Source organism: Triticum urartu, chromosome 4A (genome assembly GCF_056163025.1).
Source record: "Triticum urartu cultivar PI428250 chromosome 4A, HENAU_Tu73, whole genome shotgun sequence".
Lineage (NCBI taxonomy): Eukaryota > Viridiplantae > Streptophyta > Magnoliopsida > Poales > Poaceae > Triticum > Triticum urartu.
In genome coordinates this window covers 56,947,063-56,966,689 of record NC_141876.1, presented here as the reverse complement: position 1 = coordinate 56,966,689, position 19,627 = coordinate 56,947,063, and the positions used below count along the sequence as shown (strand labels likewise).

The 19,627-nt window shown below is 44.6% G+C and overlaps 1 protein-coding gene across 1 annotated transcript; it reads right to left on the bottom strand.

The window, feature by feature from the left end:
• Nucleotides 1-3,854: 3,854 nt before the first annotated feature.
• On the bottom strand, nt 3,855-12,418 carry LOC147974744 (aspartic proteinase 39-like). The gene is made up of 11 exons (XM_087520129.1): nt 11,861-12,418; nt 10,001-10,177; nt 7,579-7,687; nt 7,352-7,479; nt 6,897-7,115; nt 4,924-5,086; nt 4,738-4,814; nt 4,576-4,660; nt 4,431-4,497; nt 4,260-4,331; nt 3,855-4,178 (listed from the first exon to the last, which is right to left on the bottom strand). Exons 1-11 carry the CDS (start codon nt 12,136-12,138, stop codon nt 4,048-4,050), a joined length of 1,506 nt encoding a protein of 501 aa, XP_087376255.1. The 5' UTR covers nt 12,139-12,418; the 3' UTR covers nt 3,855-4,047.
• Nucleotides 12,419-19,627: the final 7,209 nt, after the last annotated feature.

The window sequence follows — 19,627 nt, the reverse complement described above, 5'->3', positions numbered from 1 at the left end:
CCTCTCATTCAACTTTCAAAAGTTTCAAATTTCACTCAAGCAATCAAACAATCAATCAAAACTATCTATTTAATATAACATTCCAAAATTTAGAATTTTGGGATGTTACATTTATCTTGTGAGAGAAAAGGATGAACGAGCGAAGGCCTTATTTGCAAATGTCGAGAGGGGTGTGGGTATCTCTTTGCAAAATTGCCATAGTTTCCTTCCTATCCGTCAGATATAAATCGGACGACCTATATTGAAGGATGGCAGGCACACCATCATCACCAACTCTGTTTTTATAAGATCTAACTTTCTATGTGTTATAAAACCATTAACTTGTGACGTATCTATCTCATAGCATAACATCAATTTGAGTTGATTCAACACAAGTGTTCTTCTAACATTGTGTCCTCAAAATTGTCAGCATAGTCATGCCCATGATCAGGAAAACATGACCATCATGCAACACTTAAGCTAGTCTTAGAAGCATGACTAGGAATACATTTTACCGTTTATTATTCCACACGTGCATATGGGTTTCCCTCCGGGGCTTTATGGATATACGAACTCAAAGACCAAAGCGGTTATAGCATAAAATATAAAATTTAATCATGAACTTGAAGATTTAATAATAGTTGTTATTATTGCCTCTAGGGCATGTTTCCTACAGGAATCATCCTCGTCCACACCCTCTCCTTCCCCATGTCTTCTTCTCTTCACAATCGGTTGCTTGCCTGGTGTACCAGCCGCACTGCCATCTTTAGATGTCGAAGGAGCACTTTGAATCTGCAATACCTTCCCCACGACCATACCTTGCTGAATCGGCACCATTGGCTGCCCATGGACATTAACAGTGCCATCTTGACTGACCAAATGTTTCCTGGGACCCCTCTGAATGATCGTGCTAGTAGCTCTAGCATCCTAGACCGAATACTGATCCATATCAACATGCTCACTATTTTCTTTATGAGGTTGTTGTACTTGACCACCTCCTCCGCGGACCCAACCTTCTTGACCACCAGCGTCAAATCCTCCCCTCTCACTACCCCTTCCTCCTCCCCTTGCAAAATTCGGCCTTGGTATTGATGCATGGAATTTCCACATGAGCTAGTCCTCCCACTAACAATCTACTAGATCGTGTACCCCATCTCCACACTCCTCAACAGTATGTCCCATAAGTCCATAGAAGTAGCAGAATTCGAGTAGCTTCTCATAATAAACTGAGTATTTTTTCCTCTCCTTCAAAGTTATCGACACAAACCTGACAAGAGGAATGTTTACATCTAGATAGACTTGAGCCCTAAGGAATTTTGAAGTATTGATAATTCCTTCGTTCACACAATTACTGTAGTGGGTGGTCCCCCCCCCCCCACTTTCCTAGCCACCCTCTCTGCCAGCTCTTTTTTCCTGATCAAACCATCCGGTACCCCCTCTATTATGGTCCAGACATGTATTTTATCAAGCTTGTAACTATTGACATTACTAAATCCATAGTATTCCTGCATGACGACGGTTGCGTTGTGGAACAACCATGGAGCATCATCCATTACTCTTCTCCAATTCCCCAAATAGTTGAACTAAGCAATGAAGAGGTTTGTACCCTTCAATTTGAAAGTTAACTTTTGGGTCGCCGACCAAGCCATTCTCATTGCGTTAAACAACGCTGAGTGACTAAATTGATGGGTAGTATGAACTTTGAAGATAGCCAACCATCTAACCTCCTTAATCGAATCCTCTAGTTCCACAGAGAATTCGAGATCGACCTCCTCCTCTCCACAAAAATTTAGCCCTTTGAAACGATCCTCAAGGCTTGGAACATGACCCCATGTATGATCTCCCCTCTCTTCTTCACCACGACCACCGCTTCCACTTCCTCCCTCTCCTTCCTTTACTTCCTTCGTCTGAGCTATGAGATGTTTTCCCTCGCCGGTCCCTTCTCTCCAAGCCCCGCCTTTGCATCCTCTACACTGGCCTGCTCTCCGCCCCCGCTCATCACAGGGAGTGATTCTACCATGCTAGCACCTCGAGAAGCTCTCGCGCACTCCTGGACTCTCGTCTCACCGGGGGAGCCCTGCCAGAACTTGAGGAATTGTGGACTCCGACTCGGTCGCCGGAGGATAGGGTAAAGCTTGCGTGTCGGTGCCGCTGCTGCTGGGGACGAACCCTCCATGAATAAGGTTTTTTTTAAATCCCCTCCATGAATAAGTTTTTTTGGGGGTCCCTCCATGAATAAGTGACGGAGGGAAATAACGGTTCGCGTGTTATTAGGCCTTGGGCTGCAGAAAAATCACACGGCTGAAGAGAACCCACGCACGGGCTGACCTTGGCCTGAAAGAAAAAAAACATTGACCCACGCACGCCACGCGCTGCCTTCGCTCCAGCGCCGCCACCCCCGCCGCCGTCCTGTTCTCCTTCCCCTCCCCACCCAATATTCCCCGGCGCCACCACCAGCCTCCTCCACGTCCAACCTCCTTCTGGCGGCCTTGTCCGTTTTGGATCGGATCCGCGTAGGAGAACTGCTCCAATGCGGAGCATGAAGAAGGCCTCGACCGGAAATCCAGCTAAATTGCATCCCATGTTCGGAACCGTCCAATGTCGCCTCCGCTCGATTCGCCGGAAGACCGCCCAGTGTCGCCTCCGCCGACTTCGCCAGAAGACAATCCGTCGTCCGCGAAGATTCAAAGTTCTGTTTCTTTGTTGCCTTCCATGCATCGCTTCATGGTTTTGAGCATGGATGCAGGTCACTCCTTTTCCTTGATGCAGTATCTCCAAAACCGAATTAAGAAGTGGAAGTTACTGACTGCTACTTCAGTTGACGGAGAAGGCGATGTGTTCGCAGTTGTATTCACTGTAGTGCACGACAAGAACCGTGAAAATTGGCACTGGTTTCTTCAGCAACTAAAATCTTCACGGTCAGCCTCTTGTGCTATAACATTCATATCTAAATCTAATGGAGAAAATGGACTGTGGGATGAAGTACCTTTGGTTTTCCCTCATGGTCCTCATGGATACTGCGTGGACTTTCTTATTGAATTTCAGATGCAATTGGACGATTCGTGGGCTGAAGTAGTAAGAGATGCCAAGGTTGTATTTTGGGAACAGTCAGTGAATCAGCTGGTCAGGCTGATGATGGCTGATGCGCCGGAGCAGATCGGCGAGGCTGTGGAGAGGACGAACTACAGTCCTGCCAACACTATGCAGACAAGTAAGCCTTCATCCTTATATTTCCTGCTCTGTGTTATACTGTTATAGGTCGTCGAATTCATCAAGAAAGCCCCAAAAATTGGCTTATGTCTGATGTGTATAACAAAAAATAACTATGCAGTTCTGTAAGTCTACCATCAATAATATTCTTGGCCGGAACAGTTCGTTGAATCCAGCAAGAAAGCTCCACAAAGCATCTTATGTCTGATGTATAACAAAAAATGGCTAATTAGTTTTTTAGGTCTATCAGCAATAACATTCTTGGCCGGATTATGGGCTGAAGGAAGGGAAGGAGATATGATCTGCATCGCCTTAGGCGATAACACAAAATCCCTGCAATAGGCTACCATCCCTGCATCATCAACTCAAGCACCGGATGAGTACACTTTCATGCCTGCATGTTTACATGAGGCTGTACATATTTTTTTTTTCATGTTACCTTATCTAATAGTAGTAATTGCAGTATTACACAATGAGATTAGTTGATTTTTCTCATAGAGTGGATTTGGATGTGGTGTGTTGTTTCTTCAAAATACATGCTAAATCTCATATTATCTTCAACGTATATCTAACCTTCTGCCTCTGAGCATTAGGCGAAGGCATGATGCGTAGCTTCTGAATATTCTATACGCTTGAAATTTTAGCATACACAATCTTCCTAGATCTCTTGACTCAATGTCAGTACCCTGTATAATGGTTCCTCAGTAAATCCTTTGGTCAGAAGTTACAACTGTAGAATCAGTGTAGGTCGATTTTGCACACATAATAAGTACACACATAATCAAATCAGTGTAGGTCGATTTTGCAATGTATAGCACTAGGTAGTTACATTGGACCAAACAACCAGAACTTGAACAACTAGGTGAGCAGAGTGATGTATATGACGACTACGAGCACAACTGTAAAAGATGTCGTGATACTGTGCAACGACTGCCCAGAGTTAGTGTGTTTCTTCCCACGCGCGGTAGTGACATTGATAGGCTGAGAACCTGAAAGAGATTTGGAGTTACTGATTATCAAGTGGTTAAAACAACTAAAGGTTAAAGTAGAAGGATGAGACTTTAGCTTACAATCATAGTTCATCCAGCCCAGGCGCTTCTTCTCCAAATCATGGACAAGGATCTTGTCTACGAGCACGATATCTGCGTAAATAATCCAATTGTTAAAAGAAAATACAATATTCAGTCATGCATTATTGTTGTTGAGAATGCTGAAAAACATAGTTTCATGGGATTTTGTACCTCCAAGTAAAGTGACCTGTCTCCCCGTGTTCCTAAGCCAGCCAATGCAATACACTGAAGGCTTAACCTGTAAATGGAGGTCTCGAACAGTTAACCATCTGCGAGACAGCAAAGTAATTCAATGTTGGAAGACTCTATTACATACATAATACATGTAGTTGTGTGGATACAGAAACATTTTGGCACCACCCACAAAGTCTAGTTCCACGGACGGGAAAGCAGAGTCAATACTGCAATATGCACAAACAATGAAGGTGTAAGTTATTTTGATAGATGTTGCTTTGTTTCCATAATGAAAGGAAAATACCTGGTGGAAGTGGCAAAACAAATTTCGCCATTTTCCCCGGTGAACGGAAGTTCAGACGGAGGGGTTGCAGCCCTTATCTGTGAACAGAAATCATAAGACTTTTTTTCTTGCATCTAAAGTAAATTAGGTAGATCACGTGTTGCTTGTTGTAGCTAACAAAAAGATGAATATATCATGTGATCTTACTGCACTAATAAACGGCTCATATGCTCCATCTGCTAGATACGCGAGCGTGGTTCCCGAATCGACGAAGGTAAAATTACTCGGTGAGGGTCCAAACACTGAGCTTTCAATGGGGAGTGTCTGCCCATTTACAGCTATGCTCTGTAGATTCACTTGGTAATATTGCCTGCATTTCATCAAGATAGTTAGGATGGTGCACTTGAGACAGAGTATAGTAGTTTCCATGGAAATTTAGATAAATTAACATTATCTACGAGTTAATTTAAATATGCAAGATGTCTTAGCTGGGACAGGAAAGCGTTGATAGTAAGACGACATTCTTGATACCCCAAACTCTCTAAAGGGGGTGTGAGCCTACTGCTATGACTGCTATACACTCCGCCTCACCATTTTCTGGGCAGCTTTAGTTAGTGCTCTACGAAATTGCAAATATACGAGTTTAAGGATGTAGTTGCACTAGAAAATCAACATTAAGCTGATAACTTTGACAACACACCAGACATAAGCACTCATATACTACATCTCTGAAGCATATGATGAACAGAAATACTAATCAATTCTAACTAGAACCAAAATAGCACGACAAAACTTACATGTTGAGTTTTTGTGCAGAAGGTAATGAAGCGTGGAAAATAGTAGCAGCATCTAAAGTTGAATGGACTGGAGTGGTAGACCATCTTTCATTTGGGTCATTTGAATCTTTCCATATAGAATGTGTTATCTGTTTTGTTTTGTACCTGCCTAACAAACCAGACAACAATAACTCTCTGCAAAAAACAAACAAAAAAACAATAACAACAGATCATATTCCATTTAGTTGTTTGACAATGCAAATTACTTCTACTTGCTTATTATTATAATGCTTAAGCATCCTTCTTTGTTTCTTTGCTAGCTCTAATGTTCCAAGTCTGCCTTTTGGGCTTCCACCTTAAAGTTGCCAGCTATTGAACCGTGAGGGAAGCTGGACATTCTAGTGCTTTTGGCAGTTTTAAGGGTGTTAATATTCTTCAAGGTTGGTGGTGTCGTCTATCTAGATATAATGCTAATTATGTCCGCCAGATTTCCCGGGCAAAGTCTTCCAGTGTAAATTAGATTGACTCCTTCATGCTCAACCCTTCTTGCATTCTGCTTTTTGTTTTCAGCCAGTGATTCTCTAATTAGCACGCTACAGAAGGACTGCTGAATGCGCTTATGAATGATGCAGAGAAAACTAAACTCTGAGAATCGAGGGCTTGGACAGACTTGAAGCCTTCTACTATTCCAGTTGGCACTGTCTATCATTAAGCAGTTAATTTCTGCTTTATTTTACACCTATATATTGTCAATTTATCCGGAAACCTGGGATCAAACAATGAAATTGGCTTTGCAACGAAGGACAAATCTGTCATTGTGGGTTTCTACATCGACCAAGTCCAAGCACAGGAAAAAAAAATCTGAAAACTGCGGCATTCCATGAATAGTAGGTTATGTTCATAGCATTCGCTTCATGGTCTCCACATGTATGCCTTGCTACCTGGGATCGAGCCTGGGTGTGTGTGTGCCATGGCAGGGTACTCTATAGCTATACAATTGGTGCTTGCGATGAAAAATAGCTGCAGGTGTACACACAAACTGCGAATAATACTGCGATAAATGGCAACGAGGAGACTGAAGTTACGGTGATGTCTGTTCTTACATTTGTTCAAACACAACTACTTAATGTTTGCTCAGTCAATGATTCGTTATGTGTTGTGCAATGTGGCGAAGCATGCATGTTTGTTCTACAGTAGTTCCCTTCGGGTTCTACGGGTTCAGCCCTTTTATGACTTGGTTCCTGAGTGTCGGTGCAAAACCATGTGTTTACCATTTGTACCACCACGGAAAAAATCAATCGGGATCTCGATAAGCTAAGGTGTTTTGCACCACCAATCAGGGCAAGTTTGGCGGTTGATAAATGATGGGAAAAGTACAAAATAAAATGATAGTAGAAGACTTACGGCGATGGCAAGAGGGGTGTGTAGGTCAAGCCAGGCTCGAGGGCTTCACCGAATGCAAGAATTCCGCCACCAGTTGGACTATGCATGCACAGCGTGAATACCTTGCCAGAGATTTCAAGGGAATATAGCTGTGAAATAAACGACATCCCAAAAGGCGACAAGCCAAAAATTCCGTCAAATCCGCCACGAGTCAGTTGCCCCGACCACGAAGTAGTACACCTATTGTGGGAGGTTAATAAATGCCTTAATAAATTGATGGTATAGAATAGAGCAGGTGATAATGATATTAGAGGCTCCCGCAATAATAATAATAAAAATAAATAATGGCATTAGAGGATAAGAAAGCATACCCGAAGACAATGCGTGCAGGAGTAGAAAGGCCGTTCAGGTGCACTAAATCAGATATATAATAGCCGACGGCGTTCGAAGCTGTGCCATTATCCCCGTTGCCCTACCCGAGATCATAAGCGCACCTATTATTGGAGGTGTTGCACTTTGCAGCCCTCGCACTCTCCAGAGCCTGGCACGAGTGATCCGAGCAACCGAGTACTGATGTTGATGATGCGGGGTAAAAGAGGCGGGTCTGGCAAAAAATGAAAAAATGTTAGTTATTTGATTGATTGGATAGAAAAGAATAATTTCTCCAGAAAGAAATGTTCTGCGTGGGAGAGAATGGGCATACAGGAATTCGCGCTGTCTCACAACCAATCCACGGTAGGATACTTCCCGTGTCGATGAGAACGTCGAAGCTCTGTGATGGGTTCCCAAGCATCACGCGAGTCAAATATGGCCTGCAAATCCAAACATAAGTTGCAGAGTTTGTTTATTTTGCAGAGTTTATTAATTTAAGTACATGCTGATATATTTCAATTTCATTGCAAATGAAGTTGGGGGCCTAAGTTCCTTTCAGTCAATAATAATAGTAATTGCAACTCAAAATAATAATTATTTAGTACAGACATTTTTTTATTTAGTACAGACATTTTTGAGGCAATAGTATAGATATACTATTATGATATTATCGCACACCAGGGTGAGGAAAAAGAAATTCTGCACCCAGGTCAGTCCTCGTTCGCACCGGCGCGCCCCCAACAACATAACTAGCCCATAACTACCTTTCGTTTAAGGGTTAGCCCATAACTACTAGACTCGCAGCGTCGTTCCGCCCCGCCCCAGCGACTTAACAAGCCCAGTTCTCTCAAGAAGAAAAAGAAACTTAACCAGCCCACATCCGACTTCGCCTCGCTTCCAGCCACTGACCCACGTCGCTCCGTCGGTGGGCCATTTTTCTCGCTCGTCGTTGCTCAGAGAAACAGGCTGTGTTTTTTCCTGATTTTTCACAACAGTTTGTTTTTCAAATCTGGTAGGTTTCTGATTCTATAAAATGTTCTCGGAAATTGTTCATGAAATCAAAAGGTGTTCACAAATTAAAAAGAGGTTCATGAAATTCAAAAATTGTTAGCGAATTCTAAAAATATTCAAGAGATAAAAAATTCACAATTCAAAAAATATTCATGAATTTAGAAAATGTTCATGCAGAATTATTATTTTCAGAGAATTCAGAAAATGTTCATGTATTCAAAAACTTACGAAGAATTCAAAAATTGATTGTAAATTTGAATTTTTTTTGCAAAATTCAAAACATAAGCGAATTAAAAACTAAACTACTTACGAAAAAGTGAACAATTTTAGAAATCCCGACAGAAGCAGAAAACGAAAAAATAAATAAACAGAAAATAAAACCGAGAAAACCTGTAAAGAAAACAATCAAAAAAGGAAGAAAGAAAAACCGGCCTGAAAGTTTCCAAAACCGGCTGGCTTGCGAGAGCCCGTAGCGCGACTAATGGACCAGGGGGCGATACACAGCATTTGCGCCCCAGCCTATCCATCCAAGGAAATATTTTTGGTCCATTTAATCTTTTTGTTAGATTATTATACGCCGACGGTTCCTATGGTGCTGCCCCCTTTCCCGCATCTCACCCCCAACCTCAAGAGCTGGCTGAGTGCAGAAACAGACTAACGGGCTAGCCCAATCCCCATGAGGTGGGTGCGTGTTTGTTGCTAACCCGCGGTGAAAAATAAATGTTGTGAATCCAATAAATGCTCACGAATTCAAAAATATCCACGAACTGAAAAAATATCAACGATTTCAGAACAATGTTCTTGAATTCAAAAAAGTTCAGAATTTTAAAAAATGTTCATGATTTTTTAAAACATAATGGTCAGGAATTAAAAAAAGCTCACAAATTTGATAAAATGCGCATGCATCAGAAAAAAGTTTGTGCATTCGACTCAACAAATGTTCACAAATGTAAAAAATCGTGTTTTGAAAAAATGCTCATCAAATTTGAAAATAGGTTGCGGTTTCAAAAATAATTATGAATTGATTTTTTTCGTGATTTTATAAAAGTTTTCGAATTGTAAAAATAAAATAGAAAGGGAAATGGAAAGAAAAATTGAAAAAGGAATAAAAATAAGACAGACTGAAAAATGCAGAAACAGACTAACGAGCCGGCCCAATCCCAATGGGGTGGGTGCGTGTTTTGTTGCTATCCCCCGAAAAAAAGACCTACCAGGACTGATTGAGGTCAATGAGATATGGTTACAGACATATGACTAGCTCAGCACACATTGTATGTTTTGAGGGATGAGATATTAGATGTAGTAAACCAGAAATATGTTCAACTCCAATTTAATTTTGTGATGTCGTGGTTCTAAAATGAGCAATCGTGTTCTTCAACTTTCAGTTTGGGCATATGGGGCTAAAATTTATTTCTTTGGCTAGTTCTTCTACTGTTTCCAGATTCAAATATCTAATTCCAAAAGAAAGGTACATGTCTCCAATACTGTTGTTTCTTGATGCGGTGCAAACATAATTCTGCCCTAAATAGCGTTCTTTTTTTTTTGGAGTTTTTCAGAATTTCTTTAGAATAGTTGCACATCATCGTTCACTTGCTAAACCTTTCGGCCTTTCGGGAAAGGGAAACTAGGGACTAGGTAGTTCTGTTGCAAGGTTCCTAGTCTTATGAACGTCCTGAATTTTGTAAACCAAAAAGGAGTATGAAAACCTTTTTTTTTTGCGGGGAAGGAGTATGAAAACTTACCCGTGGAACATGTACTTTCCAGTACCGTTCACAGGGAGCTCAACAACTCCTCCTCCTGGCAGTGCGTTGGGACGCTCCAGCTTCAGAACTGTGGGCTGCGCCTCACTGGCAAGCAACAACGAGGTAATAGCCACCAAGACCAACTTCATGGTGCTCAGTCGTCCAAACTTGAGAAACCTTAAAATAATTAAACACGGACAAAAATTAGAAACACCACATTTCACTAAGGTTAAAATTCTTGAATGCATTTTTATTTCTCAGACAACAGTAACATGCGTGAAAATTTATTGGAACAAGTCGCGTAGGAATGATATAAAATACAAAAAATAAAGTTGAGTTTGGGTCAGACTTAGTGCGATGAAGCAACAGATTTGTCCATTCTAGATTGGCTCCACTATTACTGTTTGTCAAATTGTTCAGAGATGTTTTGAATTTATTTACTCCCACATCATTATACACTTTTTTGGCGACGTCCGACATCCACTAAAGAAACAAGGGTTTGGCTTCCTTAGGGTGGGGGTTGGCGACCATGGGTGATCATGTGCCGCTGCCTTATCCACGTGACGCAAGCACATCAGGTCTGTGGGAAGTTCCCTCCCTTAACTTTTGTTGTTAGGTAGGTGCAGTGAATCGAACACAAGTGACTTGGAAATATGACGCACTTGCATTGCGCTAAGCGGCTCTCCCCAAGTTGAGTGGAAATAAAACTGAGGAGGCTTGAGTCATAAGCTTTTTTTGAACCAAACACCTGTTGTAGAAATGAAAAACCACCCACTAGCAGAGGCTGGAATAACCCATAGAAGTGTACGGGCTGTTTCAACCAGCTGACGTACCTCCATTGATTTACCTCCTTTAGAGAGTATTGAACTTTGTGACAAATAGGTTATAGTTACACTCCTTAACTCCCTATTGGATACAGACACGACGAGGCCAAATCATAACTTTTTTTTGAATTTATTGGATACAGAAATGAAAATCAGATCGGGAGGTGGTGGCATCGTCTATTAATACTCGTGAACAGGAACACCCTATGCGGCAAACCTTTATGTACGCAAGGCAAAACAAACCATTTGCTACTCAAACAGAGAAAAACGGCCTCAGGATCCTGGACAGAAGCTACCATGGGCGAAATTTCCTGAAAATTTGACAATTTCAAGGCTGGGCAAACCTTTTGCCTTTCACTAAAAAAAAATAGGTTGGTTTGAATTTGTATCCAACAAAGAACATGGATCAGTTACTATTAACATGGGTTTCAGTAAACGTCAAAAAAAAACATGGGTTTCAGTACAGCCGAACTAGGAAAGTTTTGTTCCGATATGCAGGTCCAGGTTCAAATCATATGGCACAAACATTTTGATTAGATTTACACCCAATAAATATTTTTTTGGCAAAAATTATGACCTAGCCAAGATTGGAACCTCGGTCAGCTGCTTGTTGACCAAAACGGACTAACCGTCAAGTTTGATATATACTGCTGGGTTCAACATGTGCTACATTTCTTTTTATCTAGCTGTTCAAATTTTAAAATTATTCAAATTAAAAAAAGATGTAGTTGAGTTGTCCGAAACAAATTTCAAAGTTTTAGAATTTTTGATCTTTTGAGGGTGAGCAGAATTTTTGCCTTTTCGAAAATTTAGACCTTGGTCAAGATTAGCCGATCGCAAAATTGTGCGAGGCCTGGCATGGCGACTGTAGGTAGCTGGTGGCCAACAAAGAACTGCTTGTTGGCTGGGGAATTTTCCTTTGGAAGTGAGTGATGTAATTCAAAATGATTCTAAGTCTGATCAATTAATGGCATCCCTTCTTCCCCGCAAAAAAAGTACTAATATGTTTCCACACATGATGACGTCTGGATCTCACCTGGGCATGTCGGCGACCGCGGCGGCGTGGTGGTCTTTGACAGAGTTGAGCTCGGCCTTCTCCGCATCTGGAACACCCTTCCCCATCTTGCGGCTCCGGAGCTTGGCGACCGCGGCGGCGTGGTGGTCTTTGACAGAGTTGAGCTCGGCCTTCTCCGCATCTGGAACACCCTTCCCCATCTTGCGGCTCCGGAGCTTGGCGACCTCCGAGTCCTTGCCGGCCTGAGCCTGCGCGATCTGCGCCTGATTGAAGCTCGTCGGTGGCGAGGGCCTGGGCATGCGCGATCTGCGCCTGATTGAAGCTCGTCGGTGGTGTGGGGCGTGGGGTGGCGCGCGGCCGGCCAGAGGTCGTTGTGCTCAGCTCAGGCGACCCGGCCGGCGCGTGTGATGGTGGTGGTATGGAGGCGTGGGGCTGGCTGATGTCTAGATACTGGGTGTGGTGGCTGCGAGTGCGCTCAGGCCAGGCTCTGTGCTAGTTACACGCGCTGGTGATTTATCCTTTCATAGTTCCCGTAGTGCTAATTCCTGATTTTGTACTGCAGTGCAGTCCAACTCCTTTGATTTTCTTTAGTATATTGATTCTTGTAGCTTAACTGGTTGAGGGGAGTTCTAATTAGGTCATGGATTTTGCACTAAATGAAAGTTGTTGTTTACATTTTTTTTTCTTTTAGTAAGTAGAGAGAGCTCTCGAGTGCACAATTTCAAGCGTACCACGGAGTTTCTTTCGAATGGGTTTTGTTTATGTTATTCTGTTATAGTTGCTGCCTGTGTAGGCTTACTTCCGACAGTATAAGAGAGCTGCATGGGTGCACGTACCCCAGGACGTGACCTGCATGCATGCACGTGAAGTTCAAGCGGGCCGTCCCTAGGCCATGGCAAAAGGTACGGCGAAATGGGCCTCCAGTAGTCAGGCCTCAAATCGACCGCTAGATTTCTCCACTTATCCTGAACAACAAAAGAAAAACATAAATTTCCCCGCCACACACGAAGTGAGGTCCTTCTCGTCAAGAAAAAGACCGAGTGGGTCCACATTTTAGACCGGGGGTGGACACTACAGCTTTGACATGTTTTCCGAAAAAGGGCTTCCCCGCTTTATATTACAAAGTAACCAACCAATACAACTAATAATAGGTGCTGGGACGGAAGCAGTACAGACACACCCAAAAGAAATGAAGGAGAAAAAACAAAAGGAACACCGGTGGATAAAAAAAAACCAAAGAAGTCTCGCGACCACTGCACCCACCGTAGATCTCCCATCAAGCTCCTAAACTCCAAAGCTCCGGTACCAATCAATACCTCCAAGAAGGGACGCGACGATGACGACGCTGCTGCCAAGGGTTTCCCCCTATACGCGACAAGGAGAGAAGAAGGGTAGCCCCCGACGCCCTCCAAGAAGGTCCGGCGGCACCTTCAAGCGCCACCGCGTCGGTGTCGGCCACACCGACAGGGATTTCTCCCGATCCCAACCTTCACCTCGGGCACTTCGGAGCCCGTCACCAAACCGACCAGCACCCCGCGCCAACACGGTCTTGAAGCTTCTCGCGCCGTCTCATCACGACACCACGAAGTGAGGTCTGCACATCGAAGAAGAGGAGCCGGGACTAGAGGCAAGAATACCGTCGGCACGTGGGATGGCTCAACCTCCACCGTCAACGACGGTAGCCGACCGGACGCAGTAGCAGGAGCATACCAGGCCCGTAGGCCCACAGGCCCAGTCGGGCCCTCATAGGCCCGTAACCGCCTTCGCGTTGTAGCAGGCACGCCGTCGACGTCGCCTCCCCCGATCCGAGCTCCTTCTCCTCACCATGCAGAAGTCAACAAAGCCACATTGGAGGCCGACCCGCTAAGACCTAGATGGGACCCACAGGGCCCAAATCTGAGTCGGGGGCGCGCCGCTGGCCACCTCGCGCCACCAAGCCACCCCGCCGCCAAGGAGCAACGCCGTCACAATGTCCGCCGCCGGCCACCCCGCCGGGTCGCCGGACCGCCACCTAGCCGAGCGACACCGCCGCCGCCCCCCGCCCCGGGAAGGGAGGACGCGCGTGTGGGAAGAGGAGATCCCGCCGCCGCCGCCGACACCACCCGGGCCAGAGCCGGGGGCGCCCGCCGGGGGCGACGGGGAGTAGGAGAGAAGGGAGGCCGAAGGCGGAGGCGCGCGCGCCGCCTCCCAGGGAGGAGGCGCGAGGGCGGATTAGGGGAAGGGAAAAGAAGAGCGGGGGGAGGGGAGCCCGGATCCGGTCCGCGTGCCGGCGAGAGCCGCCGGAAGCGAGCGGGGGAGAGACAGCGGCAAGGGTTTCAGGGGAGGGAGAGTCACAAAAGCCGCGGAGCCAGCTTTGACATGTGGGGCCATAATAATTTGTCCGGACAAAATTTCAACGGCCGCCTTGGGTCGCCTCACGAGTCACGAGTACGCATTTCCGTTTTCGGTTCGACGATAAAGCAGCGCTCATTGCCGTTCTTGGTTAAAAGGGGGGGGGGGGGGGGGGGGGGCAAGGAAGGTAAAACAGTGCTCCAAGCTCTTTCCGTCCGTCCGTCCGTTTTAGAGCCGTGAAAGCCACGTAGAGTATGTGATTCAGACAGACATCAAGGTACTACGATGGTACTTTAAGAATGCCATCTTTTTACCGTCAAGTACATGACCATAACTAGTGTCCTGACTTGGCCTAGACATGCAAAAAAGGTTGCTCAACCAATCTTCCCATGGGTTCATTGATTTTATTTTAGTTTGAATCAAACTAATTTATTAGGCTAAAAATCAAAACTCTTTAATATGAAATTTGAGAACGAGGCTTTCCGTTTGTCTTGGGTCTGAGTCCTGGGAGGCAACGGAGAATGAGCGAAGGTGCAAGTCCTAGCTGACACCACACACAAACACAATGTGGTGTCAGTGTCCGGCGAGTGTGGCTAGAGGCAGAGAAGTTCTGGATCTTGTGACATTTTGACCACTATGTTTATAAAATTTTAAACCCAATAACAACTCAAAAATCTAGGGCCACGTTTAACAAATTTAGGTGGTGTAAGGCCCAAATTAAAAATAAGCTCCCTGATTAAAACCCAAAACCAGTTCAATCCTGGTGTAGCCATGCAGCCTTCCCTGTAAGGTAAGACAAGTGAACCTCAAATAAATAAATGATAACCCAAAGTTATAAAAAAAAAATTGACCTCATACAAGCAAGAGACGACACCCTCTAAACCACTCATATATAGACGAAACAACAAAGAACAAAAAAAAAGTCTCAGGAAACATTACCGTTGAAAAATCTCAGGAAAAATTACCATTGGAGAAAACACTAGTAAAGACAAAATGGCCCAAAAAGGCACGCAGACAGTACTAGTTCTTACGGTGAAGAGTAGAAAGGAGCTGTGTGTTTTGCCTGTTTTAATTTTCATCAAGAAATTAAATGGGGAATATGTTAGGTATAGTCGATCCTTAAAATCAGTTTGTAGTGCCAAATTCATGAAGTATATCTTCAGCCAATAATATTCCATAAACTAGTACTATAAATTAGGGCTTCATACACTATCATTATTTTTTTTACGGAAAAGATCAAATCTATTATAAAAGCTCATTGGAAGTACAAAGTATCTCAAACATTATAAAATTACATCGAGATTCCGCGACCACCGAACGACAAGTACTAGTACCGCCAGAACGAGCGACCGACGCGATGTTGTCGTTGCTCCCCTACTGGAACCGTCTTGACCTTGTCAATGGCAGCTAGAAATCTTCGTGCACATGCCCCTAAGTACCAGCGTCCTATAACCGCAATCGTCGTCGTTGAATCCTTGCATAGATCTGAAGCATATGACATGAAATCTCGCGACACTATGAGGAACCTTAAACTCACTGTCACAAGGAGACAACAGGAATCTACGCCCGAGATCTATCGATTACGTCCAAATGGATGAACTCAAGGAGGATCGAAGCCCTAAAGACAAATTCGAAGAGGAAGCGCCTCCATCCGTCTGAGCGTCGGACCTATGAGGACTAAAAAACCTACCTAAACTACTAACAGGAGCGGAGGCACCGAAATTCTCTTCCCGCCACAGGCTGCTGAAGCGACAAGAAAAGGGGAGGCGAATCCACGAACTCACCGGTGGTCTGGAAGATTTTGTTTGCCCTAATCACATAGGGTTAGGAGAGGAAATGAGATATTCTGTAATATGGGAGCACACTCCTATCAATATACACTATCATTATTCATAAATGTATCTGTTGTTGCCAAGACACATTTCACTTCATCTCTCCAATTTTCTGGTGAACGTAATGTAAATGTACTGTGCGTGTGCACATATACGTCTATGATACTTGGTGTTTTATGAAAACCTTTGCAGAGGAAACAACCAAAGCTCCCACAAGAAATTTGTTGGTTTTCCATTCCTTCGTATAAGCAACATGGACATTTATCTTTTTCTTATTTTTCCTAGAAAAAGACTTCACTTTCCTCTACATAGCCAAAATGGCAACGGGACACTCATAAAAGTAGCTGATATGGACTAATAGTTAGAGCATCTCCATCTCATCCCCATTGTCGCTTTTGGCAGGCAGAGTCTATAGTCCATCCTCCCCTAGGCTCTTTTACCCCCCACACCCCTAAAATGTTTTGGGAGCTCAAAACCCAGCCCTTTCCTAGTGGGCAAATTTTGTTCGCTTCCAATCTCGATATTTCTTCTTTCTTTTTTTTGATGGGAGACGGCGTTTGCATCCTAACCCATTCCAGTTGTGTCTCCACTTATCTCGGCCTCTTGCCACCAAGTTCGAGTTTCATGGTCACCAATGCTTCACCCGGCCACTGCCACCTCCCTAGCCTCCTCCTGCGTCCAAGCTCACCTTCCCTGAGGCTCCCGGTCGCCTCCGACCCCTGCAACGTGTCGGCCCCGCACCTTGTCCCAAACCGACCACAGTGAACACCCGTGTCACACCTCAAGCGTTCGAGAGGCCGGGAGTCGGACCGCGACACCTCTCGCCTCCCTAGTGCCCCCTTCAGCCACGATATGCGCTCTCTATATGGCAACATGTGCATGTTGTTCAACAAAAGGACCAAAATGTTTTTTTCCTTTTCGTTTTTCTGCAATAGTGTCAAAATTATATTTGAAATGTGTGTTTTTAGTGTGTGTAAAGGGCATGAGAATTAGCAAAAGAACAATTTTAGGAGTTAAGCTTAAAGATAAGCTAGTTCACCGAGAATTAGCAAAAGAACTTTTATAGATGCCTTTAAGACCTGAGTCGGTGAGTCATTTTGCCATTGTTCGTTGCTTCTAGATTTCTCACCGATGTGCGTGTCTTGTGCTGTGCTGTGCTGTGTGGCTCATCGTTGTCGCTTGTCGGATTGCTATATGTGTTTTCCATCGCTATCCTATTAGCTGGCGCCCTCATCCTCTTCGCCGTGTGCTTTCCGTGCCCGTGACTGGGGCGATTGTGCTTGCTGCGCTGCGTTGTTTGTCATGGCAAAACCGCTGCCTTTGGTCGTTCGGGCGTGGATTGCCGACTGTGCATGGTTCAAGCTTTTTTTGCTTCTATCAAGTCTTGGTTGATGGGTTCTGACCACCTTTACCACGTGGTGCCTATATGGTTCAAGCTGTGTTCCTTTTTCTCTTTTCCTTCGATGGTTTCGTTTCTTCTGTTTTTTCACATTTGATTGGGGTCCTGCGACTTCTGGTTACATCTTTGGGTTCTCCCATTTGCAAGAAGAACGATAGGTGATACTCGTGGCGTCGACAGGCAAGAAGGCCTTTTCTTCCAATGATGTGCGTGCCGTGGTTGGTCTTTCCTTCTGTGCTAAGTAAGTACTACTTTTTTTTTTCCAAGTTAAGGGCATCTCCAACCTGACTCCTAAGACGGACATGTGTACGCGGACAGCGGCCGGAGCCGACAATTCAATCATGCCAGTATACATTTCAAATCGTATTTCAACAAATAGGATAAATATCATGCAAACAGACCAGAGTTCACTTAAGTTCGGATATAATATACATAAAATAGACGATATTTCGCTCGTTCAACTAAATATACTATAAAAAATTGACTAACTTGTAGCGGACGATGACCTTGTAGGTGTGGCCGCACCGTCGTCATCCTCGTCGGAGTAGGGCGCGGGGCTGCGGCAGCCCTGCCCGGTCACCGCCTGACGCTTGTGGAAAATCTACTCCGCTTCCTCCTGCATCGTACAGAGTGCCGCCGTGGCCAATACCAACCCCGGCTGCGGTGCCCTGGTGGCGGCCTTTCTCCTGCCGGCGGCAGAGAGGTGTCGCTGAGTCACCGCTCCCTGCCAATCTTGGCGAGCTCCTCGTCGAGGCAGCGGTGACACCACGCCACCGTCTCCATGTTGGTAAGCGATCGGTCACGGGCCCAGGTTGGTGCCTTGTCAAACTTGGGAACGTATCGCGTAGCGCCGCTTCCACCGGGGCACCTCCCTAGCCGCCCACTCCACGGCCGACATGATCGCCCGCGACGACGAGGAGTCACGGCCGCGGCCACCGAAGTGGTGGAGGAGGCGGCCAGAGTAGGCTTCAATGCGGCACAACGGTCGTAATGGGCTTCTCGGTCGCCACATCTGCATTGAAGCGGCGTCGACTGCTCGTCTGGTGCATCGCTTTGACCGCTATCAAACCCGGGGAGTCACGTCTGCTCTGGAGCGGTGCTGACCAACATGAATGCATGGCAACCGCTTCACACCGAGATGATTTATTAGGCGGGAGGGTTTTTGGGTGGGAACGAGGTGTCGGACGCATGCGTGGCAACGGTCCAAACGCCCGCAAAGCCTCCTTGGTTTGTCTTCGATTTGCGAGAAAATGAACATGCGGACCGACCCGCAAACAATGTGTTACTGCGTAATAATCTCTCCCTAATAATAAAGCACGGATTGACTTTGTTGGGTTCTAATTCGGGGAACACATCGTAAAATTCGTTCGTCATTTTTTGGAACGCACATGCGCGCTTGTGGGCTCGTCCGCCACCCTTTTCCCCCTTGGGCCTGAGCCCGCTGCAGCGTGGCCCAAGAAAATCCGAAGAGAAAAAAAAAGGCTGCACTTGGGGATCAAACACTAAACCTGCTTGCCTTCACAACTCATACGATCCACCAAGCTAGGACGCACTTGCATGTACAAATGTGGATTCTTTCTTCTGTTAAATAATCCCAGCTTGCTTATAGCAAAAGCCTCTAAAAATGAAAGGAAATAAAAGAAGAAAAGTCGGTCTTCACTCAGGAAAGGAAAGAAATTAAAAAGGGGAATAAATATAGCCTTGCCTCAAGAAGTAAAATAATTAAATGAAGGAATAAAGTTCGCTTTATCTCCAAAAGGAAAGAAATAAAAAGAGGGAAAATTCCCCTTGTGCATGACGAAGGAAAAGGTGTGAAAAGGTATTAAAAGAATGGAGGAATAAATTTAGCCTTGCCTGAAGAAAAAAGATTAGTTCGTCTTGCCTCTGAAAAGAAAGGAATAAAAAAATGTCCCTCATGCCTGTTAAGGAGAAAAGCTTGGGCGTGCATACCTCCTGATTCAGTTGCACTCCAAATCCAATTACTCATAAAAAGTGTTCAACTTTAATTGTTTTTGTGTCATTTATGCATCTTAAAATATTTGTGTAGTGCTAACAAAAGTGTTCATTTATCAAAATAATGTTTTTATAATTTACAAAATAGTAACTCTTTTCTCAAAATGAAAAAACATGTAACTCTAAAAAGTGTTCACATGCTTAAAAATATATTCGCAATTTAAAAAATATTCACTCTCTTTAAAATATTATGTGAATTAAAAAGTGTTTGTG